General features: G+C 38.5%; 2 protein-coding genes across 11 annotated transcripts in view; one reads left to right on the top strand and one right to left on the bottom strand.

Annotated features, from left to right (window-relative positions):
- On the bottom strand, positions 1-26,802 carry NFE2L2 (NFE2 like bZIP transcription factor 2). 7 transcript variants are annotated; one of them, XM_068948442.1, is made up of 6 exons: positions 26,669-26,802; positions 17,438-17,536; positions 5,576-5,845; positions 5,314-5,409; positions 4,544-4,723; positions 1-2,486 (listed from the first exon to the last, which is right to left on the bottom strand). In XM_068948442.1, exons 3-6 carry the CDS (start codon positions 5,840-5,842, stop codon positions 1,278-1,280), a joined length of 1,752 nt encoding a protein of 583 aa, XP_068804543.1. In that variant the 5' UTR covers positions 5,843-5,845; positions 17,438-17,536; positions 26,669-26,802; the 3' UTR covers positions 1-1,277. The 7 variants fall into 7 exon arrangements, with proteins under 7 accessions (XP_068804543.1, XP_068804542.1, XP_068804541.1 ...); XM_068948441.1 differs by lacking the exon at positions 26,669-26,802 and adding an exon at positions 18,892-19,935; XM_068948440.1 differs by lacking the exon at positions 17,438-17,536 and having other exon boundaries at positions 26,669-26,801.
- AGPS (alkylglycerone phosphate synthase) overlaps positions 25,868-26,802 on the top strand; it is a 101,220-nt gene continuing 100,285 nt past the window's right edge. For 2 of the 4 annotated variants that reach the window (XM_009672641.2, XM_009672648.2), the window contains exon 1: positions 25,868-26,007. The gene's annotated coding sequence lies outside the window, so the exon portion shown is untranslated. Of the gene's footprint in view, positions 26,008-26,616; positions 26,730-26,802 lie in introns of those variants that run through there. The other 2 variants (XM_068948436.1, XM_068948438.1) reach the window with 1 other exon arrangement.

Below are 26,802 nucleotides of genomic sequence, written 5' to 3'. Positions count from 1 at the left end.
TTTTTTTTTTTTTTTTTTTTTTACTGTTCAGATCACTGTGTCACCGTAAAGAAACACTGCAGAAGTCTTTCAAATTACAAATTATGTTTTCTATACTTACATAAAATCCTCTATGATCAAGTACAATGAATCCTTTGAAGAGTAAACAAAAAAATTCTATTTATTTGCCCCAATTTTTATTCTCTTACAAATCATAATTTCAAATTCTGCAACGCTTTTCAATTAATTGAGCACAGGTCCCAGATCGTGCAGTTAGTTGACAGTATGTCGTCTTCTTCTATAACCTCAAAAGTAATAGCAGTGACAAATGATGCTCATTGATCAGAGATGCATAGTGCATTTCTGGAACAATTAGTGAGAAGTACACAGAATTTTTAGTTGGAAAAAATGCATGGTGCTGCTGATGTTTTAATTAACAGATTTTAAATGCCTTTGGAGAAAAGATCCCATCATGAGTTTAAGTAGTGCTCAAAGAGTAAAACAAAAATTGTTATGTAAACTTAGCATAGACTTGAAACTTACTTAAATTTGTGTTACGCTGTCCTTCCAAAGGCAGTTAAAATTATGATGAACTAAGGAGCAATAATGCTGACGATGCTGTGTGATACATCTCTGATTATTAGCATATTTGTTGCATGAAGACTTGTCCTTGGAAAATTAGTGAGGATGTCTGAATCAGCAAACAACCTACTTTAGGGAAATAAATGTGTATGAAGTACAGTTTAAAAAAAATTTAATGAACTTTAAAACAAATCAAGATCATACTTTGTCAACTTTTATCCTAAATTATATATTAAATATAAAGCAAGTATAAATGTATAAGAAAAACGGGAGATAAACATTATTGCATATTTATAAAAAAAGGTATCAGAAGCCATACTGTTTGTCTTGCAAGAAATTATATTTAGAAGGCTAAAATCATTTATATATATATATATATATATATCTCAAATCTATGAATATAACAAGAGATAGGAACAGTATATAAATATGGTATCTTTAAATATTTACATGTATATGGAAACTAGTCAAAGTGGTACTATAAGAAGGAAACGTCTGTTATAAAAGTGAGATTACAAATTTTGCATACATACATCTGCATTACACTATTAGTTTTAAACCTGCATCTTCCATAAACTAGTTATTAACTTTAGAATTACTGTTGCATAGAATGATTTGAAAAATACTACCTAATTCTGCATTCCACCTCACAGTAAAATCTGCCTGGATAATGGTACAAAAATAACTTGACGAACACTAGCCAGCTGTGCTGCCCTTCAGAATTTAGTCTCTGACTTTTTGCTTTTAGGAACAAGAAAGACATTACCATCTCTAGTTTGCTGCAGTGAATATTCAGTAGGAGAGTAAGACTTTCCATCTTCATCACGTAGCATGCTGAAAACCTCAAGATATAAGGTGGTAAGTTGCTTTTTCATTTGACAAAGGCTTTTGTCATTCTCTCCTTTTTCTTTAAGCAATTTCTCTTTCTCATCTTTTAGGTTACTCAAATCTTGCTCCAGTTCCACTATAATATCCAGTTTTCTTTTACGGCAGTTTTGCGCAGCCACTTTATTCTTGCCTCTCCTGCGTATATCTCGAATAAGTGCAAGCTGGGCTTCACTGAACTGCTCCTTAGACATCATTTCATTGAAGTCATCAACAGGGAGATTGATGATTTTTTCCACAGGGAAAGGGATCTGCAGAGCTTTTGCTCTTTGCTCATCTCTTGTGAGATGAGCTTCAAGGCGGCTGGAAGGTTTATCTTTTGTGAATGGAGCTTTAGGGTGGCCTGGACTGGCAGGTGGTTCTTTCTTTGGTGTGTTTGCACGCTGCAAACTAGGGGTTTGAGTGCTTGGCCCCAAGGAAGAAAGCACATGATCGTGAAATTGCAATGAATACATGTTTGCATTGCTCTGAGGCACGCTTCCAGGAGCGCTGTCCATGTCTTCCATTTCAGAATCACTACAACCAAAAGTCTTATCTCCATACACCGATGATTCAACAGAGTGCTCAGGCGATGCTACACTAGAACTTGCATTCAATGAAATACCAGAGTCAGAATCGTTACATTCTGGTACAGTTCCTGAGTGGTCACCATTAAAAGCTTTACACAGCGAGAAATCAGAAAGATCAATAGGTTCACTTAGAATATCTGCAAGTGACTGACTGATAGTGTTTGTCGTGGCAGTGTCACTGTCTGCCTTTGTATCAATGAAGGTGGCATAGAAATCCTCACAGAAATCAGAGCCTGAAGTGGACGTGCTATTTAAAGAGTTCCCACTCAGCTGGCTGGTGTCTTCTGGTAGCAAAATGCTGGAAAAAGGACCCTCAATACTATTCAGGAAATCTGGACCACAGTTAACATCTTTTCTCATCATGGATAAAGAGTTGTAGTAATTATAGCTGTTGTGCATCTCTGTTGGCTTCGTTTCAGGGCTTGTGATTGTGCTTACCTCAGCCAGGTTATCATTTTCAATGTTAAGACACTGCATGAGAAACGTAAGACAAAAGTTCAGCAACACCTCACTAATTGGTAACAAAATCTTTTTATATAATCCACAAACATTAAATATTTTAGCAAATCAACATGCACCTAAAATGGGTATCGTAATGTTGCTCCAACCTAGATTACTGCAACGCAATTTTACTATGGAGAGGCAACCTAGGGAGGAGACTAGACACCTAAAGTAACTTGTTCTGGACGAAGCTACTTAGATCAAGCCAGCAGAGCCTGTCAGTCATAAGAAGATCCTGAAGACCCGTTCCAACACACACTGCTATATGGAAATCTCATGGAGCCCTCCTGTTCTACTAAACTGCTACTAGGGATCATGGAGCTCTCACAAGCACCACTGCTAATAATAGTATCAATACAGTAAGTGTAACATTATTGAATGTGATTTACTGAGCATTACTAGCAAACAATTTTTCTCAGCAATCTTTAATTTTGTATCATGAGACAAAAGAATCTCATCTTTTGAAGAAATTTAGAAACTGCTGAATGAAACAGCTGTTTTGTGCCGGGAAATGTAATTCTCGGAAGAGTACTAACGTTAAGTCTTACAAACATTAACTCACCCCACCTACTTTTAGTTAAGCTGGCTAACATCAGCATAAGTGCCTAAAACTGTTACACGGATGGGCTTTCATTGGCTACAAGACCAACGATCTTTCCAACAGGGTGGCAGTATCTTAACTGAAGCTGAAATAAGTGTGCCTGCTGTCCCCACAGAATTAGGTAATTACCAAAATGAATCCGTTTCTCTTTAGAAGGGACCACACACTGATTATTTAAATGGAGATCACACAAGGCTTAAGATAAGATTTTAAAGGTAAGAGTTCCTTCTTTTCTTCAAATATAATTCATAGAAAGAAGATACCCTCAATTTAATTATCTCACTTCTTTTCAGAACACTATTTAAATACTATTCAGAATTACTGCAACAGATGATTTTCTTTTTGTTTTATATTTACAGCTTCACTGCTGCCTCTTCACAGTCAACTTGTCCTTGTATGAGATTTTTAACCCTACCACAGCAGTAAAGATTAGAAAAATAGGAAAAATTTTGAAAAATACAAAGAATAAGGAAAAGAGTACAACAACAGGAAAGATGCAGTCCCCACCACTCGTCTTTTTTTTTTTTTTTTTTTAAATACGATTTAGATTGACAGGTGTTCCACCAAGCATTCATCTCTTGTGTTAACAGCATCAAGTAAAGCAACATCATGCTGCAGCACCACAATGTTTTACGAAGATATATGGGAAAATAAATCTGTTCAATTTTATAGTCAATCTAAGTAAAATATAAATAAAATCATAATAAAGATAGTAAAAAAAAATCAAAATAGATTCCCTTTGTCATGCACAATTTAGGAATATAGGAAAATGATTTTTTTAGCCTGCTCCTTGGAAATACTCAGTTTGTGTACATTACACAATTAGTTCTTACTGAACATATATAAACACTAGTTAAATAGAAGAGGCGGGTATAGTTACAACCCTATATATAATGTGCTGGTTTTTACAAAATCCTTTTCCCCAGCCAAGAATTGGATACAAAATCTAAATGACAGTAACCAAAAGTAATTTACACAATCTAATTAAACACTGTCAAAAATACATTTACTATTGGAAACAACATGGAAACAACTCCTGTTGTTACAGGATCCATAATTCAGAAGTACCCAGTATTTTTTATTCATCTGGAACTTCAGTCATGATAATGCTGTAACATTGTACGTAACAGGCTGCACACAGATGCAAATAATAATGTAATAAACTTGGGGAAGCTCTGGTTGGAAAGAGACTGTTTTACTATGACATTCTGACAGAGAATCAGCTTCCTTTCTCCTATGTATTCTTCAGTTTAATTTAAAAAATTAAAGCCAATATTGATTTATAGACGTCCTACAGGTAGTACCCTAATGTGGTAGTCATAATCACCATCTGTTAAAATACTATTGTACCACACACTCTGCAATACCATGCTTTCCCAGAATATCATGCTACTATTTTCAGGTGCTTATCATATTAACCCTTTACCTGTAACTCTGGAAGGGACAATAATTCTTCCCAAACTTGCTCTATGTTCTGCATGTTCTCTGCATCAGTAAGTGGAACTAAAACAGGTGATTCAGGTGGCTGAGTTTGATTAGAAGACATGAAGATTTGGTTACTATCCATCTGAGCAGGAACCAGTGACTGAAAGGCAGCAGACGAAACCTGCAGTATTTAAAAAAGTAGAAACAGGTTAGAACTGTCTAAAGCAAAAATCTGTTCTTTGTGTTCTACCATTTCAGCAAAACAAGCAGACAGGCGCTTCTTAATAAAAGCATTTCTTGTCAATAGTTGGATAATATAGAAATATTCCCACGAAAGGAGTTTTCATATTAAGGAAAGAAACAGGAAAAAAGCCATTCATTGACTGGTGAAGGGTTCATCTTTACCACAGAAAATAGTCTGGGCCAGTACGCTGAAGTAAAGTGACTCAAATATACCAGCTGAACTATGCAAGTGACCAAACTCCAAAACTCCACTCCTGCTATTTGTAGTAACTGGAATTATTGCCATCAGTTGTCATAAACTGAATCCTGACTGCATTACTAGGGTAAGCACAAGGAAGACAAGGGCACCACACCACCCACACCTGATACAGCCCTAGTTTAAGTCTCCTACAATGCTTTATTCCAGTTGGGAGTTGGTGTGGGGACAAAGCTGAAGTCCCATCAAAAGTTAATAGCACAGTGATGACAAATCTTAATAAGAAAGAAGACTGATCCCCTAAATGGGCACCCATGAAACTGAGCATTTACCTCATTGTCATCTATAAACGGGAACGCTTCTGCCAAGAGCTGCATGCAGTCATCAAAGGACAAGGCTTCTGTTTCTGGTTTTGAAGTATGTGTGTTCTAAATAGGAAAGTGATGGGAAAAAATATTACTGCATCTTTGAATAACTGAAGAATCTTCCATTACAGCAATGAATGCAAATTAATTGTAGGTAACCACTAGCATTATGTCTTCCTGTGAAAGGAAAGAGGTTTGAAAACACTCACAAATACATACAAGAGTTTACCTGTGAAAAACTGCTTGGTGGCTCAGTATTTTGTGACTCAACACGCTGAGCTGGCTGAATTGGAACAAATTCACCTGTTTCTTCGTCTAACTGCAGCTGAGCCAGCAAGGCTTTCTCCTGCTCTTTTTGGAGCTGCTCTTGTCTTTCCTTTTCAAGTTTCTTCTGTTTCTCAAGTTCATACTCCTTTTGCCGTTGACTAAAATCAAAAACTTCACGCCTTGCCCCAAGGTCTATATCTTGCCTCCAAAGGATGTCAATCAAGTTCATGTCCTGTAACAGAAGTGTTTTTTTAAAGCAAGCCTTCTTCCCAGCAAAACTGGTTTAGAACAATAACAAATCTTTTAAATTCTGTATTAAACAGGTAAATTCATGTAACTGAGGTTTAGTCTCTTAATCCTACCAAATTATCTAAATAAAACGTGGCTCTATGTGCCCCTTCTGAAGGGCATGAACGTCACGACGGTTTGCTTGCTGTGGCCCACGCAGGGGCTCACAGGAACTAAACAATTTGTCGTAATTAGTTAAGGTAACATATGAACCAGCCAGAGGATAAACATACTTTTCTTTCTTAAATTAGCTCATAGAAAACAAAAAGCCATATGAGGAATTATGGGACTTCTTTAAAAAAGTCATTTTTTCTTTAAGAGAAAAGAATAGAAATCAAAGGGTTGCTCATGTAAATTCTTTCAGTATGATCACATAAAACTGTAAAAGCTGCCTAAAAATATGGCATGGAGCCGGCTGAAGTAACTATAATAGCTATATTGCAAAATGCATTTTAAAATATTTATGTTCCATCACAGTATTCAGTATTAATCTTTACAGATTGGGAAGATAACCTTGTTTCAAAGTCACCAAGTGACATAACATCACTGTAGCACTAAACGCAATTATTAAGAACAATTACTAAAAATTTGTCATTTAAATCTTAGTCTAGGTTGTCATTCGAACATAAACTAATAGGTGTCAAATCTTGTTAATCAGTTGGGCTCTGGCTCATCACAGAGTTGGTCACTATCAGACTGCTAACAATGAGCTAACTTTCCTGGAAATCAGCTGTCCTTCGTATACTTAAATGCAGTTATAATGTTTCAGAACACAAAGTAACCTTTGCTGTCTAGGGAAACCCATCCAGTTGATATATCTTATCTGTCTACAGTTACTTTCAATTAATTGCACAAGGTTTTTTGTTTCGTTTTGCTTTTTACTTGTCCAAACATCCAGTATTTCTAAGCGCTGAAACTTGGACTATTTCCTTTTGAGCAGAAAATCTAACACTCAAAAGTCATCAATCAGGACGTTAGTTGACGGAGAATTTTAATACGCGGTGGCCATGCTTGTCAGATGGGTAAAAGCTGAACAAATCCTAGCTGGTGCCTGGGAGTTAAGAGTTTATGTTATGTTTCATTACTCCCAAAATTACCCTTTAGCAAGCAGTTCAAAAAGATCACTTCTCTGCAACATTTATGGCAAAAGGCTTTAGTGCGAGCCTGTGTTTGAACAAAGCAATTCAGTATTCTCATTTCTTCACTAAAAATTTTATACTATTAACATTCATATTTACATACTGCATGAACTAGTTGTATCAGTTACTAAAAAAAAAAATTACTTTTTTTTTTAAAATCAGGAAGTTTAATAAAATATCTGCGTGTTCACACAATGCAGACGTTCACAAATCTAAGGCATATTTAATACACTTTGCTGGGAGAGACCAAACTCAGCCTTAACGGCCAGCAATGAAGAAACCGAAATAATTACAGTGGCTGCCCAAGACAATGTTTGGTCTTTCCAGATTGGCAGGGTAAAACGAACTAATTAGGTTCTGCAGTAATTGAAGATATTGCAATATGGTACAGCTTCATTAAGGGCCAGTAGTTTACCAGCTGCTCATTGTCTCCTTCTGCAGCAGATTCAAAACCGCCTTCTAGTTTCGGAGCATTTGCAATATGTTCTGGATAAAACTGCAAGATCTAGATTTTAGGGCTCACTTCTGAATTATTCATTTACAAGGCACCCTCACAAACGTGACCCAAAAGATTCTTTGTGCATATAATGCATGAAGCTGTGAATTAATAGAGCTGTTTTTCTCCCTGGGTTGCAACAGACTGCAGAACCAAAACAGAGCTGCCATTCAGTTTCAGTTTAAATCACAAAAAACAAGAGAGATCAAAAAAGAAATAGAAAAGGCATAACACATTTTCCTTCAGAAGAAAAATATGCAGCCTTCATGTAAGACCTTAAGGAGCAGCTCCTAAATTTATTGGATATATTTGTTATCAAAGTAAGTAGCTTTGGGTGCTGCCTTATTCGTGGGACGAGAGAGAGCAGCTGGCTGCCGCAGCGGCGCAGGTGTACGCCACCTCCGTAGCTGCTCCCCAGGCAGGTCAGCAGGCAGTATTATTTTTCAAATCAGCATGAAAGGAACACGCTTGCCTGGTATTTAGGATCTTGGACTGCTGTTTGAGAAAAATCACAGTATCGGTTACCTCATGTCACCGTTTTTCAAGGGACAACGTTTAGCCCAGCATCTTGTCTCTGACAAACAGCCAGAGTGCTGTTCAAGACTGCTGTGTCTTACCCCGGAGAGAGCTGTCTACCAGAAGCACTGGTTTTGTTTGTTTGTTGCGCGTGTGGCACTGAAAACAAAGAGTTTTAATTTCTAATTATCGCTGTGTGTTTGGGAAAGGAGCCCTGCTATTTTCACCTTGAAGAGTTCTGTATAAATACAGTCGCGCTATCCTTACATTCTAGTAACAGTTCAAGTAATTACTCTTCACGTGAACGGCTTGCATGTAGGTGGTGTTCTTCTGCTCAGTAAGCAGCTACGTACAACGCTCAAATAGCGTGTTGATTGAAATCTAACCGGCCATTTAACACTTATCTATAATTCCAGCCTATGATTTTGATATTGCCCTTTTCAAGAAAGGGCAAGATTTGGGGCATTAATACAAAGCCTCAGGTCAAAACTCATGGAGACAACATTGAGCAGTGATTCACTGACGAATGAATCACAACCCCCAGCATAAGGTGATGGCAAAGAACTACAAACAATAAATAAATAAATTGCAGTCTAAAGCAAATATACTGCCATTTTGTTCCTTCAGCCTCCCCACAGCCTTCCACTTGATTTCTCAGCCTCGTTGAACGCTAGCGCACACACGTACACAGACGCACGCACACAGATATAGGCGCTCTATTGTAGGCTTAACACCAAAACATTTTTTACCTTTCCATTGTGAAAGAATCACAAAAGTGACTGCATATATGATGTCTGAAGTTTTCAACTAAAGCTACTGAAACGTATTTTAATTTTTGCCTGTGCAATAGCCACCCTCTAATTTTTAGATGGTTTGACAGGATGTGCTAGCATCAAAAAGTTTCATTTACAGGGGAACAGCAGGCTGGAGGGCAGAGCAAAAGCACAGGTTAATTAATATCCAAACTAGAACATATGCACGAAGAATTCTATGAAAGATTTGTCTAAACAAAGGCTTGTGACTGCATTTCGGAGCCACGCTAACCACTTCCCTTAATATCAGAAGTATTTACTGTAAAGGCGCCAGCAGTCCATCATGTGACTTAGTCCACAAGCGCCTGTTTGTTCTTTCCCTCGTTGTGTAATTTCTTGAATTGCATCAGAGGAAATGATTGTTTTGGCATGAGCTAAAAGGAGGCCCAGGAAGAGCTAGTTCTCCTCGGCACGAGGAAGTAAGTCTGTTAGCCGAGAGGGATTTCAGATGCAATGTTTTCTCCCCTAATTTAGGACCCAGATCTTTCCCACTGAATACCAGTTTTCTGTTTTGAGGGGAAGTATATTAAGGTATTAAATGTATGTACTACCATTGCCCAAGTATCTAACTTCTGGGATAGTCACATGTTTTGAGCACTTTTCTCCTGGCAAACTAGCAGTGATTTTATTTTATTTTATTGACAATTCTGTAAACAGAGGAAGAACTCCTCTCACCAGACAAGGGCTTGCTTTGCTTTCCCATGATCCGTATAAGCAAAAGGTGCCTCTTCCTCATGGTTTACTTTTTTGTTCATTTAGTTATATGCTCTCCCAACTACACTGATAGCTTAGTTTGGACTTATAAAGGCAGTTTTAATAAGATAAACCTAAATGTTAAACAATTCACATTAAGCAACCATCTGGCCCCCAATGGAAATTTTCATGTTTTAGATTTACATATCAGCATTTGCCATCTGGGCAGAGTCTGTTATACATTTTATGAGAAAATCTCTGACTACATGGTAAAGTTTGACTATTAACTCTTATTGCTCCTAAGCAAACATATTTGTAGTAGGGCAAAGGAAAGGGACCCTATTTCCATGTTATTCCCATAGACGGACTTTTGTGCTTTAGACAAAATGCTCATCTTTCTGTTTCATCCCCGTTTGGTTTATCTAACTGGTTTTGTTTTTGTTTGCAATATAAGCCACTTACAGGTAGAGTCACTAAAGCAGAAACATCAGTAGGGAAACAATCTTGCATCTCAGACAGAGCTTGCCAGTTGTTATTAACCAATTCCTTATTACAGAGCACATCCATAGTTTTTTGCTCATATGCTTTTTAATGTCATGCCTTTTGCAACATAAACTGGGACAATATTAACCATCTATCTCACCAGACAAAGACTTGGCTTCCTTTCCCATGATCTATTAGCACCTAACTTAAAAAAAAAAAAAAAAAAAAAAGGAAAATTTCACAAACCAGGATGAAAAAATGAAGGAGCAATAGAATCAATGGATATTGCATCCGCAGGAAACTCAGAAGGGGACTCCACAAGAAGCAGGAAAACACTCCTACAGCTTACTAGGAAGAGAACTGGCAAAATATCCCCAAATTCCTATTTGTTTTCCAGAAAGTGAAAGGAATGAACAAAAAGCATCTTCAGTCCTCGCAGTTATTCAAAACAGGGTGTGGGAAGTGAGGATCAGGGCCACTCCAAGGCAAGAATGAAAGAGAGAGGAAGGAGTAATAAAGAAAGGAAGTGTAACAGAAGGCACTGGAAGCATTTTTAATGTTTAAGAAAAGCACAGATAGAAGCAACAGCTGAATGCTTTCCCATCAGTATCTTCAGGAGGGACTGATTTTTTTTACAGCAGGTTTTACAAATGATTTATAAATCATGTAATGTTTTCATATGATCTCTGAAAGCTACCATATCCAGTAATTTGTTTTTTATATTCCAGACCTTGCAATCTGGTGATTCTTTATCAAGGTAAGCTACCACCACTCTTAATTACAGAAAAAAATCCTGGAAACATAACCCCTGTGCTTCAGTGGCGGGGGGCAGCAGGGGCAGGGGAAGCAAGTAGGTAAGGTTAACCCAACACTAATACTTTTCAAAAACAAACAACAAGCTTTGAAAACCGACCTATGATTTTCGATCCTTTACAGTTGGAAACATGAGGACAAGAGTTAATTCAAGAATTTGGAGGAGATGGTGAAGACATGAAAAATCTGACAGAAGAGCAGCATTTTTGGGAAGAACGGGGAACAGGGAATAGCAGAAGCCATTTATGCTGGAGGATAGAGGGGTACAATGACAATTTTAGACGTCTGGATTCAGGATTTGGAAAGCTGACAGAACAGACAGCTGTCAAACAAAGCCACATGACAGCAACCTGTGATTTGTGAATCACAAGGTCAAATCCTTGACTACATTGTGGAGCTGCCTGCTGTCCCACTTTTTAACCAAGACCTTCTGCCAGACAATTCAGGGGAAAACAGGGTGCTGGGGTTGCACGTAGTCTTTTTGCTTTCATTCCTGTGCCAGCACCACTGCTGGTGTGACTGACGCTAAACTAACACCTGCTTTGGCTTCTTGATGCCCGTTTACTGTTCCTGGCCCTAACTAGGCTTCAGGTGCCCAATGTCTTGCTCAGTAGCCTCTTTTTAAGCCCAGAAAGACTGACTTACCTAAAAAAGGACTCTAAAAGCTTTAAAGAACGGACACTGTAAGAGAATTTCCACTCTTTGGCTATGTGAATTAGCCTGTTCAAAAATCCTGGTCATATGTCTTAGGACATTCTTCTGCCCCAACAGAAACATATGAGACAGGCTTACTCCCTGAAATGTAAATGCTTATAAGCAAATTTCATTTCGTTTTCTTACTGAAAAAACTTCTTGAATGCTTTGCCAGGCCAGGAGTTGAAGATGTCCTGATATTTCATTCGCTAGAAATGTTTAGCCTCTGTTTTTTCCAAACATACACCTCAAATTCAGGGCAGCTCACTTCTCCACTTTGACAATAGTTTTCTCTTTTTCTGCAAAATCAACATCTACCTCCCTGCCACTCCTTAAAATACTGAAAGCATGCTAGAGTCTCACAGCACTCCCTTTGAGCCTGGGGGGAAACAGCAGGAGTGACATTCTCCTCTCTGGCTCATTAATCTCTAGAGCCAGAAATATATACATATTTCCTTTTTCCACCACATTCGGTCTGCCTTTAGCTGACTGGCCATTTCTGAAACAGCAGCTAGATCAGGGCATTCTTGCTCAGTATCTCTCTGCAGAAGATCGTTTGGCATTCTATTTCATACGCTCCAAAAGTAGCCAGGTTGTCCTAAATTGTTTAATCAATGTGTATTTTAGCAGGTAGCTTTAAAATAACACAATTTTAATATAGCGGATGTGCCTTCCAGGGGCTGAATGCTATGGAGATTGAGTCTCCCTCAACATCTTAAAAAAAAACAAAACAAAACAAAAAACCACGTTGTTTGAAAAATCTAATTTTACTTTTCCACAGTTTACTTGGCTAGTATAAAAATGCGTGGTTCCAATCCCAGTTCTGGTTGTGAACCTTATCTAGTCTCAACATTCGTGATGAGATAGATTAGTGAAGTAATACTACCACTTGATTAGAACTGAACACATCAACGTATTGAGTCCACTCCTCTTTGAGTTAAATACATCTTTTAGGTTTAGATAAAAACTTCTGCTCACATTCTGAATCCCTCTTTCAGCTTAACAGAGATATTTATTTGCTACTTCTTTACTGTATCTTTCATCAGTAGGATTACAAAACGATTAAGTCGCACTTATGTGCGCAAAGTTAATACACAAGTTGCATAATGAAATTGGGAGGCTCTGGCAAAAAGATGAGATTGTTTTAGAAAAGAGCGCATTAGCCTGCATATTTGTTTGTACATGCTTGATGCATCAACAAAAATCTGCCCTGCTGCCCCAGCAAATAAACTGAGTGATTCTACTGTGGCTTACTTTCTAGCTGCTGTACAACCACCACGTACTGGACACATCGTGTAACTCCATTTTAAAAGGTATTCAAATAGCAGCCATCTCAGACAGAAGTCTGCTTCATTTCAGGAAAAGTTGGTCTTAATAGCTTTATTTGTTTTTTCTCCCAAGTTAAACTCAAAACTGCACCATAACAAAACTGGCATTTATTGAATTTGGTTATTTTTACATGAAGGGCCAGGATTTTTTACTGTAAACAAATAATACAAAAAATACGTACTTGAATTTAACCAGCATCTAAAAATACCACTGACCTTTTAACCAAAGGAACACATAAGCCTTTGCATCCCAGTCCATTTTATATATTGAACTTATGGTATTTGGAAAACAATTACCTGTTAAATGATTATCTTCAAGCTATCCTGCCGTACCCTGCCAGGCATGTACTGTGTGTGGACATTGCCACAGGCTACCCATTAGTTTATCTAGGAGAGGATTTGTTTATAATAATGGTTCAGTCATCTGGGAAACATGATCCAGTCAAACAATAGCATGCTCTTACAGCCAGCGAAACACATCAGGAAGTAAAAAAGATGAACACAGAAACAGAGAATGGAATCTAATAAAATCGCAAATAATCTGTTTATTAGGTTATATTAACCTCAGGTTATAACTTCATGGCCACTGTTTTAATGTCACTAGGATTACCCACTTTTTGGAAAGGCATATTTCAAGCCAAACATGAAAACATAGTGCATTTGTTCTTAGATCAAAATGTTCTCAAAGATTATTTAGAATCTTAGCTGAACTGCACATTGTCACTGCACCGGGATCTCTTACTACAAAGCCCCTATTTCTAGCTGCCATTTTGCTGCTGGCTGGGCAGGTCGCGGGGACAGGCACCAGATGGGTTATTACAGCTAAACTACTGCCTGGGTGCGGAAATAGCGTGTTCTAGTATTACAAGAAGCATTTCTCACCAAGTTTCACTTCACTGATCTCACAAGCAACTTACTTTTATTGCTGTTGGTCGTGGGCAAGCAACTGGAATATCAGTGTGGGTTAGAAGAGCGTTGAGGTTTACTAACTGTATGCCAGCACACATCTATCAGCCCTCATTCAGTAACATACATATTTACTTCATAAGGCTGAATCAAGGACATTCTTCCATACTTCCAAACTGAGCTGACAAAGAAAAGAGCAAGCATGCTTTTAAATGAAGAGAGCTCACCACACAAACACCTCACGAGCCTAGAAGTATTATCTTAAGAATAAAAGCTTAAGAATAAAAAGATTAATAATTGAAAGGAGTTTAAAGGAAAAAGAGAGCAGAGTTTGTTTTATATTAAAAATACTCCACTAAGAGAACATTAATGAGGTATGCACACTTTTAGGCACTCCAACTGGGCAACAGAAAAAGCAGACAGAGAAAACTGACATAAGTCATAAACCCCAATACCCTTTTTATTTCTGAGACAAACTGGACTGTCATCCTGGTCCTCAAAACAGCCTGCAATTCACGGACATGGACACAAGTGAGAAATGTTGCCGTTCTATTGGGATTAGTAACTTTGAAGTAAATTCACTGCTTTAGGAGTTATGTTATTTTTAAATGCAGCACTGTAATGTTTTCTACAAACGCAAATACAATTTGGACAACAGAATTTGCCAATGGCACTGATATCTGATACATCCACTCCACATAGTCTTCTCAGGCAAAAGCTCTACATTTTCCTCCTCTTTTTCTTCTGCCTCTTTACTTTTACAGTACAGTCCTAGAAAATGAGCCAATCAGTAACGCACATAGTTACTGCACATAGCACACAGTAACACATACAGTAACTACATAGTAACTTTGCAGGGATTACAGTTTGCTCCAGTGGTCAGTTGTGACATGCTCTGTGTACCCCAGCCCAGATCCAGCAGGGTATTTAGAGCCTACCCCCCGCTGCAATCTGTGGGGCACAGGTGCTTTAATTCCTTTGTGGATCAGTCTTGCAGCTAATGCATACTCTTCACATACATTACTTTTATACATATGAATGATGGGAATTCAGTGCCAGTGCACAGTTTTGAATACAGAAATAAGTAGTGTTCAATGTAATACTATATCAGAGAAATAAGTGGCAACTATGTATTTCTGATTGCCCTCAAGCATATGATGAAGGGAAAAGCTCAGCACAGCTCATTTTCCTTTTTTTTTTTTTTTTAAATAAAGTGTTCAACTTCAAATACACTTAGACAGGTTGTTCCATTTCTGTGGAGGAATAAAAAACAGGAAAAAAGCCGAAAATACATTGCTATTCGATTGCTCACATTTGACGCTACAGGACCTTAAGAGATTTGGGAAACAGGGTTCCCTGTGTGGCAAATTTTTGCTATGGTGACAGTTCATCTTTCAAAACAAGTAATTCATGATTAAATGGTTTATTTATGCACAGCCTTCACTAGTGACATGCTTCAATTTACTATGCACAGCTTTCATTAGTGACATGCTTCAGTTTCAGATAAGCATCATTAAATAACTATATTGTTCAACTGTGCACTATCGAAGTAATCAAAAATGTTCTTCCTAAATTTACAAGAAACAGCATAGAAATCCTTACTAACTTTGTACAAAATGAGTTTGCTCAGCCTCCCAGCTTCCTTCAGCCATACCAAAATACATGATGAGAATTGTTTTTCTCTATAATGAGGAAAGGTCAGATTTTCTTTGCTCATTTTCTTAAACACTGAAGTTCACATATCTCTCAGTAAAGAACAATCCTGTTAAAAATTATCAACCCTTCCTCACTAGATTTTTAGAAAGCTCTTATACTTAAAGGCCCTGAATGGTTAAAACCATTAAACCAGAAAGGTCAAGAAAGGCACAGCAGATGTCCAAGCACCAATTTATCATTTTTGTCTACGATGACAGCATTTGCATAAAGAAAAGGTAAACCCAGTTAGGAACTGAGTAACGCTATTAGAAAGCAAAGCTTTGTTTCTGTGTTGTGCAACCCAACCCTTACTTTTTGAAGTCCTGCTCATTATTCAATTTATAAATCGAAAGCAAAAGGGGCTAACTCATATTCCAAGACATGAACCAAAGTAAACTGTTTCATATTTCTTACCAAATTATATAAATGCAATAATGCTTGAAACCCTCCAGAGAACAACAAACCCCCCTAAACTCAACCATCAATAACTCACTCTTTCCACACAAATCAACAGCCTCTACTTCCTACCACCTTACTTGTGGCCTCCTTGTCTGCCTCTCGCGTAGATAGGAGTCTCCCTGCCTCCTGGATCCTCCTGGAGTCAGCTATGTGGCTTTTCCACTACCATAAAAGAAGTCAGTTATGACAGGCCTGCCTCTTTCAGCCTACTGATTAAACGGACAGATGTACCTAGGAAATCAAGGTAGAAGCCTATTCCCGATGTGTGTCCCCTCACACACTCTACCAGCAGCTATGATAACCAAAACAAGACTGTTTTCTATGAATAATAAACATGTCAATATACCTCTTCCATCCATAAACAGTAAAAATTTTCCGTGCATGTCAAGATGCTTAACAAACCTTCAATATTTGGGGGTAGAGGAGGAGAGGAAGAAGAGAAGCCTATCCAGTTTGTGAGTATATTACAGAAAATCAAGAAACTTTAAATCCAAAGCAACTCAGTGCAGTCTGTTAAACATTTATTTTTAGTTAATGACTTGGTCTGTTATCTGAAAAATGAACTGATCTCTTGGACGTTTATAAAGCAATGTATTTACACAATACATGTTAACTTAGTTAAGTTCAAACCTTAGACACGTGCTGGTTGAGTGCTACATACAAACAGTTTAAGAGGGCAATTCAGAGCATTTCAGATATTTTCTAGAGCTGCAAATTTTATCTCGCATGACCACCAGCTGCAGTTTGATAAGGCATTCCACAGTCGCTTCTGAAAGGAGAATGTTGGACTGTGATAAAAAAAAAAATACAGGTTGCCAAGAGAATTAGGGAAAGAGCTAAACTTCCTTTTTCCTTCAGACTTTTAATTATTCTGTATTCAGTGAAACAGCACAGCTAATCAACTTCTATCCTGGCATAAAAGCAATCAATATTTGAAAATAGGAATTGTTTTTATCTTCTCAGCTTAGCTGGCTTCTTACTCCAGTCTACATTGTTTCTCCTGCACCCATATCATCACAATAAATTTTGGTGAAGAACGTTTGATTAATTGCCCTTTGAATTCTTTAATGCTTCTTGTTATGTGAGCCAGATACCTTTTCTCTGTTCCTCTTCTCGTCCATCACGAAATTCCCAGTTCAGGAAGGAAAGAGGTGGTGTTGGTAAGCCAAAGTAGACTCTTTCTAATGGTAGAATAAGCCTAGCAACAATGTTCAAAGTTTTTAATTCATTCAGTTTGTCCCTTCTTTTTTGCCTCCTTTGCAGAAAAAAACACCTTCTTCCTTATATCTAGGGATTCAAGGAAGTAGCTTACCCCTTTTCCTCTAAGTTTCTGTATGACGACTTTTACAGCTGGGTTTTGAGGAGAGCTTTACTAGCTGCCGTTTGAGAAAGACATAGGTATTTTTTTAAAAGTTACCCTAAGTGGCATAACAAAGTGAAAAGAAAATCCTTTACAAAGATCCCATTTCAAGAGCAGAAGGGGTTGAGAAGAAACAGACTTACCTTGCTGCCTCTGAAGAAAGTGTCTAATCTCTAAAGGCAGGGTGAAACATCCCAGCACACTGCAGGCGTATCTATCAGCAGCTGAAGGACAGCAATTTGCTGATGTATGAAATAGAAAGTAAGTGTAACTGTCCTGAATATCTGCTGCCAAATTAAAGTTTGTGTGCTGAATCCCCTAATTCGATAAAATAAATTTATTTGGCAGACTGTTTCTAATATCAGCATTTACTGCTGATTTTTCTGGTAGAAGGCAATATTAATTTAATTGCTTTCCAGACAGAATTAGAATCAATTTGTTAAGCAAAAGGAATAAAATTAATCTGTAGATGACCGCTTAAAATCTACAGTAAATACAGAATTCAAAGAATTTCAGGTTTGGATCCTGGCTGAACAGTTTTCTGTCTCTGACAACTGGAAAATCAGACTGAAGCAAGCTGTCAGTAAAAAAATCACAAAACTCCAAAATTTCTCTATAGCACAGTAATTCACATAATGAGACACAGATATCTTGTTAGGGTAAATCACTATTCAGTCAAATATTAAGTGTTCATTCTGTCATTACTATTTGCATTTTATAAGACCTTGTTCATCATATATGCCACATATACACACATGATTTATTAAATATACTCATCCTCAGGTTTATTCCACTTTGCATTTAAAATAATTTTATGTCTCTGATCTTAGTAACACAGACATTTTCAGGATAATCTAAAATACTTCAGTGATTTGTTAGATCACCATTATAGTTTCATTATTTAAGTGAGTGCCATTCTTCATTTTGCCAACAGAAGAAACTGAGACATGATGAGATATGTCCACACTGGTTATCAGATGAGCAAGGATTCCCGAGAGTGGTTTGCGCAGACTAGATTCCTGAGGTGGCAGATGATAAAGGACCACAGCTCCAGCTGGAGAATGTTCAGCAGAACTACAGAATTCCACCGAGTCACAACAATTTATACTAGCTGAAAAACTGACACAACAGTTCTATAAGATTCCAGTTCATATATCCAAACTGAATTAAAAATCACAATATTAAAAGCCACTGTACAGGAATTCTCTGTGCTAGAGCCTACAAAAGTATGACACACCTCAACATGATACGTATTTCTACAGCCAAGAATTCAGCTTAAACAATTTGGAAAACCAGCTGTCAGAAGTTAGTATGACTTAGTTTCAGATGTCAGCTCTGTTTTATATATTATACTATTTTAATAGTACTAGTTTTGCTATTAAAATACTTCTGGTTTCCATCCTTAATTTCTTAATCCTATTCATTTCAAAAGCTGGGTTTTTATTTTTACTTATTTTACAAATATCAGTGGAATAATCTTCCAAAAACTCCTCAGCTGACATACAGTCCTGGTTAATGCCTCTCTACACTAGAAAAAGTAATAAGTGCAACTATAACTCAATGTTATGAAACATTTTTAAGAAATATATCCACACACCTCATTTCAAATAGTTCACAGAAGATCACCCGAGGCTCTACAATACACTTGCTCCAAGGACATCTCATGACTACAATATCTTCATTTGTATAAGTGCCCCAGTCACTACTTCTGCAACATCGGTGAAGACAGCCGTTAGTGTAATAAGCTATGGTGGAACACTCTCACTGACAAACCTTGGATGACCTCTGCAACTAAACTTTGTGTTTAGTTCCAGGGATAAAGCTTCTGAAAAATTGTTACCTGTCTAAAGCTGACCTGCGTCAACCTTCAGAGGCCTTTACATATATTCTCTCTTTTGTCACCTTTTTGCCCATCATTTTATTACCAAGCTGACTTAACTCACAGAAACAGTTCCTGAAGACAGAACATAAAAACAATGGAGTATCCAAGTCCAAGGAACACAAATTGCAGATGCCAGCTACAGAGCAGACAGACAGACTGGCCATTTTGTATGGGTTCTGACAGCATTCAGAATGACAGACCTGCATCAACTGCACGCTGCTTGTGAATTCTGAACAAAGATCTTCAAACAGTCCAAGCAGTACAGGAATCGTTCCACTTTAATTATAGCAATAAGTAGAGAGGCATTATTTTATTTACCATAAGAGTTCATACGAACAGAAAACCCCAAGGTTCTTCTATCTTAGATCTTTATGGCCAAAGAGTAGCAATGATCAGAGCTGGAAGCAAAGCAAAGTCATAGCAACTTCTCACATAACTCAGCTGCTTCAACATATAACAGGCATTAATTTCAAACACAGCAAATAGGCACACCCTTAATCACAAAACAAACCTCTTAAAAGCATGCTATCAACCAAGCTCCTTCTGAGTCAATTTCTCAAGTATGCAAACTTTGTTTTGCAAGCCATCTCCATGAGCAGATTTCTTCTCACTTACAACAGACAGCATGTAATACCAATACAATAAACAGCAATAAAACTTTAGAAGTGCAGGACAGATACATAGGGAGAGAGGAGGAGAATTTGATATCTTTTAAGTTTCATGGTCATACAGAAGATACTTCCTTAAAAGGTTTGAAAGAAATTGTTTTCAAGCAGATCTTACGTAACTTGTTGCTGCAATGTTAAACTTAAAGGAAATTTATTTTCCTTTCTCCTCATTTTTAGTTTCCTTGTTCATAACAATACTGCACAAGCTGGTCTAAAAGTTAAAGTTATTGTCTAAAAGACAATATATCTGCAAGAAAAGTACAACATAGTTGGGTGGTCTCAACTCTTTCAGTACTGCAATAGCAGCAACAATAAACAAACAAAACAAAAAGATAATTCCGGAAATGGTTTAGTTTAACTGTAAAGGCAAGAAACATTAAAAGCCATTTACAGTATTTTCAAAATAAACAGTATTGTATCCTTCTTTTTCATGGTATTAATATTGCAGCTAATCAAACCAAAATTAGAAATCTAAAGTGATATGAAAAGTCTCAGCCATATCTGTAGTATAGATATAATACTTGTGTGGATATTACTTATAAGTTTTATTCATTCTCTTAAAGTCTCGCCAGTTAGTATTTGTGCTAGGGATTACTAATACACCACTGAGCAGCTGTTATACCCTGCTGCTAAAAAAAATGCTAACTTAACTTTGAGCTATTAACACTCTTATTAACTCCTATTAGCTTTCCAGCATCTCCAATGATGAGCGCACCACAATATTTTAATTAACTCTTTTAAAGTGAATATTAAAGTGGAACTTAGGAACCAAACGCAAAGCCCATGTATAAATACATAATACATCTACACAAAAGCCACAATCAAGTGGCAGTTAAAGAAATCTGAGCAAACATTTTAGCAAGAATTCAAAATGGCTAAAGACAGAAAACAGAACATGCCTCATAACATGAGGATAAACTTAATACTCCAAAGAAGTCAAATAACTGAGCATTTTTATCCTTACTTGATGATGCTACAGATTTCTTGATTAACCAATTAAATACTAAATTTAGATATATCATGCCAGTTTTGGTTTTGAGAGACAGGCACTATCTCAAATAGGCACTACTGGACTGTATATTTCAAAGTAAAAAATTATATATATATATAAATTCACTGAAACAAAGAAATCCTGAGATAAAACTGTTCCTGTGTCTACTTCAATACTGTGGCTGGACAGAGTAATAATACTGTTCTTAAACTTTAGAAAAACTTCAGCACAATACAATTAATTAGCTTCCTGCTACTTCCAATCAAGATGTGACTGTCGCTAGTATTGCTTTTCCTGTACAGAAAGCAGACACAGAGCAAAAAGATTAAAGTACACAATGACTATCTTTACTTGAAATGTATTTGCCCGTATTCGTTTCAGATAAGCCTTTCATGCTTTAACGCAATTTTATACACTACAGATACTTTTGCTGAAGTTTCACTTCTTGCTGGTTTAATTGTTTACCTTAATAAAATGAATATGCCATAAAGCTATTACAGTTGAGCAATCCTGAACAGGATTGCAGGTCACTGTAAGTCAGTCATCTTCGGATAACACATCTTTAAAGTCATGCGTTTCAACTACTCTTACCTGGCTTTTCATTGGTCTACGTAAAAAAAAAAAAAAAAAAAAACACACACACACACACACACAACAGTGGCAGACAAAGCGTTTCCAAAACCAGTTAAACTACAGTATTACAGAAAAAGAACTACTCTGAACAATATATTGAATTACCTTCCCTTTACCTAAGCTTGTAATCTGTGGCACAAAGTCCAATTTTATATAATACATTGTATCAGAAAATGGAACAGACTTCAAAATGTTTCAAGTTCTCCAGGAACGTCCTATATTAAAATAATAGGTTACTTAGGGTTGGAATGAGATGGAGGCCAAAACAAACTTTAACTAGGTGATTAACCTGGAGACTTTGGAGGACTTTTTGCTGGCTGCAATTCAGACACGGCAGTAGGGGATTAATATTTAATTCATGCTGACAAGTTACTGCCTGGACTTGTGCTGCACTAACCTCAGCCAACACAATTATTGTAAATACATCACACTTTCACAAATTGACCTAATTTTACTAAATGGTTTAGCCATTTTAAAGCTTATCTTTCTTAATTTAAAGGAGAAAAAAGGAAAGAAATAATGTTCTAGATACAAAAACAAATGAATTCCTTCCTTCAGCGAAGCACATGTCCAGTACTACAAGCATGTGCGTACTGAATGTCATTTACTCTGTCATTTGGTACTCTTTCCTTCATCCCTATGTAAGTTTACCCTTTTCTGCAATTGCTTCTTTTTCATAATAAATGAATGCATTTCAATAATCTTTCAATTCAATTCTCCAAAAAACTCCGCATGAAAAGTTTTACTGTTTTGGGGTGGGGGCTTTTGGGCTTTTGTTTGTGTTTGCTTTTTGAAGGACCAAAGCTAACAATATTTGATATCTATGTATATGAAAAAAATTAAGAATTTTTTAAAAGCGTGAATTCATTTTACAGAGAAAATTAGTGAACAAATACTTCATTTAGTTCCTTCCACTTCCAGCGTTCCTCATCATCTCACAAGGCCCTTTACATTCTACAAAGGCATCAGAGCCCCCAAAACTTTAAGGAAATAAATATGTTCATCCTACTATCACTACGTTTATTTCAGTAGGGATCATGAAAGTAGCACTACCTATCAAATAGATATTTTTCTATTTTGCAAATTTATACAAGCAACTCGATGAAAAGAACCTAAGACAAATCAAGAGAATATGTGGGAGCAAGGAGATACATATATATTAGTCCTACACACTTTTGACAATACCTTTGGTCTTCAGTATTATAGACAACCTGCTGCATTCTTATTCTGGATAAAGTTACACCTTCTCCATTTTTCCAATTAAAAAAGGAAAAAAAGTAGAGGTCTGAGAGCCAAAGTTTATGCTTGCCCATGAACATTGCTGGGAAACGTACACAAACCTTCCTAACCACCCACACAGTGCTATAAAAATGTCTGAAGTTCTTTAATGCACACAAGATCATCCAGCTGCTCTTTGCTTATACTGAATGTTCTTTTTTGTTCCAGTTTGGTCTCTTTCAAATATTTTTCAAACAAACTTTTAAAGCCTCCAACTCTAGGTTCTAACTATGAGTTTCTTCAAGTCTGGTTTTCAGAGGAATCTAGCTCCTTGTACTTCCACCAGTTGCCAATGGAATTGTAAATTCTTAGTGCATTCTAAAGATAAAACACAGGATATTGTCATATTTGTTGTAACAAAAATGTCTAACTAGTTGATCTCCTGAGCATTGTCAGTTCCTATGATTCTACATTCATTTCAGCTAAACATATTACATTGCACTGTATCTTCCACCAGGTTAACTGAAATATTTTGATTTGTGCATATTGAAGGAAAGAAAGCGTTTTCAGTGCAGCTTAGCATCAAAGCGAGTACACAAACATTGAGCGTCTCTAAATAAATGGATTCCTACTTAAAATACAGATAGTGACATTCTCTCCTGCACTTCCTTCATCACATTTGTCTGTACTTTTAAAAGATACATGATGATGATATCATCATGCTCAGAAGTGTGGAAGCTTTCTTATGTTGAAATTTATCTACATGCACAGATAGATCAAGATATCTATAGAGTGATCTATTTATCTATCAACGGGCTTTCCTATTGACCAGTTATTGAACCTCATTATCAAGAAATAAAAAACCTAAGGATTTGCTAGTCGCGCCTGAGTGCCATGTTTGTCTGTCTTTGCCTGCAGTCTTTATGTCCTATGGAAATGAACAGCCATGAGGGGATCAAAGATAAACCCGTTCACCTGGCAGTTTAATACTGAGTGTCACAAAAAAATCGGTATAGACCCTTCCTAAAACCTTTTAGGATAAAGAGAGCATGCTAATTGAACTAGAGACTCTTTGGGACAGTTTTCTGGGTAGAAAAAACCCTAGCAGATACACTCAAGCAGACACTCCATTATTTGCTCATTTGTTTTTGCCAGTTGTTACAGTTGGTCTTATCTCAGTTGAAGCTCTTGTAAGTGCAACTCACAGCGTCGTTCTTTGTGTTGAAAAGTAAATTCTTCGCTCTCTTCTTGTCACAAGGCTTAAAACTTAACGGTAACTGATGAGCTTGTTGAGTTGTCTTACCAATTTACAAGCAACAGGCACAACCATTTAATAACCACAATAACTTCAGAGTTACTGAAGAGAATAGCTACTATGGGAATATCTTGCTTTTGCAAACATGATTTCAAACCTCTTGACAGTCATTTAATTGCATTCTTTCTTCTTAGGTGTCCTGACTCCTATGTTATTAGTGTATCATAGGCAAAAAAATCCCGTTTCACCTCTGCAGACATAGATGGAATTGCACCCTGTTCCTAGGGGGAGAGCTACAACAAAGGAATACTTTTTTCAAGAATATTGCACGCAATGGTACTACTACTCCCACTGAGGTATGTGGCAGAAAGCAGTGATTTCACATTCTGGTTAAGGAGCTGGATCAAACCCATTCCTTCATGTTCACCTTTACTGCAAGATAACGGCTGCCAGACACATACAAGACCAATGGCTGGTACAGTGTTTGTACTAGTGCACACCCTTCCCATTCATCAGTTTGCAAAAATCCATGCGGCTACGTGAAGACTGTTTTCCCTGTCTCTCATCATGAGTGAACACTTTAGGAAAGGATATCTGAATTTTTAGTAAATACATTTAAAATCATATTTAAAAGAAGATAATCCATTTGGCTACCCTAAAAATACAAGATACATCTGCAAGAGAAGAAAAAGGCAGCTCTGAAGCCCAGCTTGGAAAACTGTAACAGGTGGCCTGGTAGAAAGGGTTCGACAGAAGTGGGCAAGCAAGCAAGCAACAAAATCTAGGTTTGCTGGCAGACTACTCACGGTGAATTGGGCAAAAAGGTACAAAATCAGGTATCCAGAAGTCAGTGTTGTCAAGATTCTCTCAGAAATAAGAACAAAAATACTATAAGTTGGACACCACGGGCAAGAAGAAATTCAAAGGAAATTTACACAGCGCAGGCCAGGAATCTGATTTTTTTTTTTTTTCCTTCCAGTATATTCCAAGAAACTGAGGAGGCAAGGAAGTCAAGGCCACACTACTGAGAGTTAGTGGAACTATTAGCAGTCTAAACAGACAGAAAAGGAACAGTATTCAATGAACTGAGAGATGTTGGGAAGCAGATTTATGCAATACTGTTAAGATGTTACTTGTTGGAAGTATCCACTTATATATACTAAAGGAAAGACAAGGAATATATATTCTTTTTTTAAAGTATTTTAGCGTTACAAAACTCTTCGGTATATGCCCTGAAAGAGCATCAAAACCCTTCAGTTTTAAAATTTGTACTATTAAAATTAAAGAATAGAACAACTGCAGATTAAGTTTCAAGTACTATTTCTTTAACTCTTTTTAAAATTTAGCAATTATCTATACGTGAGGATAACATCATAGATTATAACCTCTAACCTTTCATTTACACTGCACTGTATACTGTTGCCAAAGTTATCCAGGTTTAATTTTACCTTGTATTTGAAGGACTAAATTAAAAAAAAAAAATCCACCCTAGGGAAATAAATGATTGTGCAACAGCTCCAACTGGTTCCTGGCTCAGACCATGAAAGGTTGCACGCTAAAGAATGGAAAGGGCCCTTTTAGGGAAACTGTGACAATCAACTATCAAGCTCTGCTAAAATAAAAGGAAACCCAAGATAATTTACCCAAAAAAGGACTAGAAACCACAAGATCATATGAACTCTTACATGCAATGACACAAGGGCTGTTTTAACGTGGATTTAATTTTGTATGGATTCCTAGAGTCTCCTACATCACTGCCCACCATCAGCCTGGCGTTTGTTCTTACATGAGCGAGCTCTCCAAAACCTCTCACGAGTTGAGAGACATTAACGGCAACCTCAAATCGGGGGGGGAGGGGGAGGAAAGGATACACTTAAAACCCCAAAGCTAAACCAGAACAGATTTATGAAGCCGGTGGTGATGTGTCTCACAGCTGAGCTGGCCTTCCGCCGCCAAGGCAGGAGGTCTGACTGAAGCTCCTCCGACAGCAGGGACCTCCGAAACGCGCTCCTCGCCCAGCTCACGCTGTCTCTCCCTCCTTCCTCGCCCAAGCTGCCCGCGCTCAGGTACGCTGTTACCTGCCCGGCTCGGAGCCTCCGCGCCGCTGAGCGCCCGCAGCTGCCCAGCAGGCGGGAGGGCTCCGGGCAGAGGGAGGGCCGCCGAGGGGCCGGCCTGCCCCCCCCTCCCCCCCGCGCTAGGCACCGGCCTCCTCGCCTACGGCAGCGGCGCTGAAACCACCCCGACCAAAAGCCATTACGTTCCCTCCTCGCTTTCTCCCTAGCCCCGGGGCGGAGCGGGGGAAGGAGGGGTGCGCAAGGCGGACGCTGCTCGGCCGCGAAGCAGGCGGCGGCGGCGGCCGCCGAGCCCCGGCGACTTCATCATCCCTGCACCGCCGCGCCGCGGCGTTTCCAGGGCTGCCGGCCCCGAGCACCGCCCGCCCTCTTGGGATTTGAGGGGGGGGGGGGGGGGAGAGAAGGGAAGAGGGGCAGCCGCCCCCGCGCGCCCAACGGCTAAAACCGCCCCGCCCGCTGCCCCGGCAACACCGCCCCGCCCCCGTGACTCAGCGCGGCCGCAGGGGCGGGGCCACGCCACGTGCTTCCCGCCGGCCTCGTGACCGCCCGCCGCCCCGCCCCGCCCCTCGCCCAGCGACGGGGCGGGGGGCGGCACCCCCCACCCCCGCCCGCCCGCCCGCCCGCCCGCCGCCGCCCTGGGGCCGGCCGCTCTCACCTGCGCGGCGCGGGGCACCTCGATCTCCATCGTCCTGGGCCCGGCAGCGACGGGGAGGCCGGTACGGCGCGGCTCGCGGTTTGCCCGGCACCGTCGGCGCGGCTCGCTCCGGCGCTGTTTAGGGGACGGCGGAG

The sequence above is a fragment of the Struthio camelus genome, chromosome 6, assembly GCF_040807025.1.
Source record: "Struthio camelus isolate bStrCam1 chromosome 6, bStrCam1.hap1, whole genome shotgun sequence".
NCBI lineage: Eukaryota > Metazoa > Chordata > Aves > Struthioniformes > Struthionidae > Struthio > Struthio camelus.
Note: the sequence above shows the minus strand (reverse complement) of the source record. Positions and strands in the feature narration are given on the sequence as shown.

Excerpts from the sequence above, each read along its gene's own strand:
- NFE2L2 (XM_068948439.1), bottom strand. The coding sequence starts at position 13,881 with ATGTGTGCTGGCATACAGTTAGTAAACCTCAACGCTCTTCTAACCCAC. Across the intron at positions 5,846-13,791 it reads CACGACCAACAGCAATAAAA|GACATGAACTTGATTGACAT; the intron begins GTAAGTTGCTTG and ends CTTCTGTTACAG. Across the intron at positions 2,487-4,543 it reads TGTCCCTTCCAGAGTTACAG|TGTCTTAACATTGAAAATGA; the intron begins GTAAAGGGTTAA and ends TTTCTCATGCAG.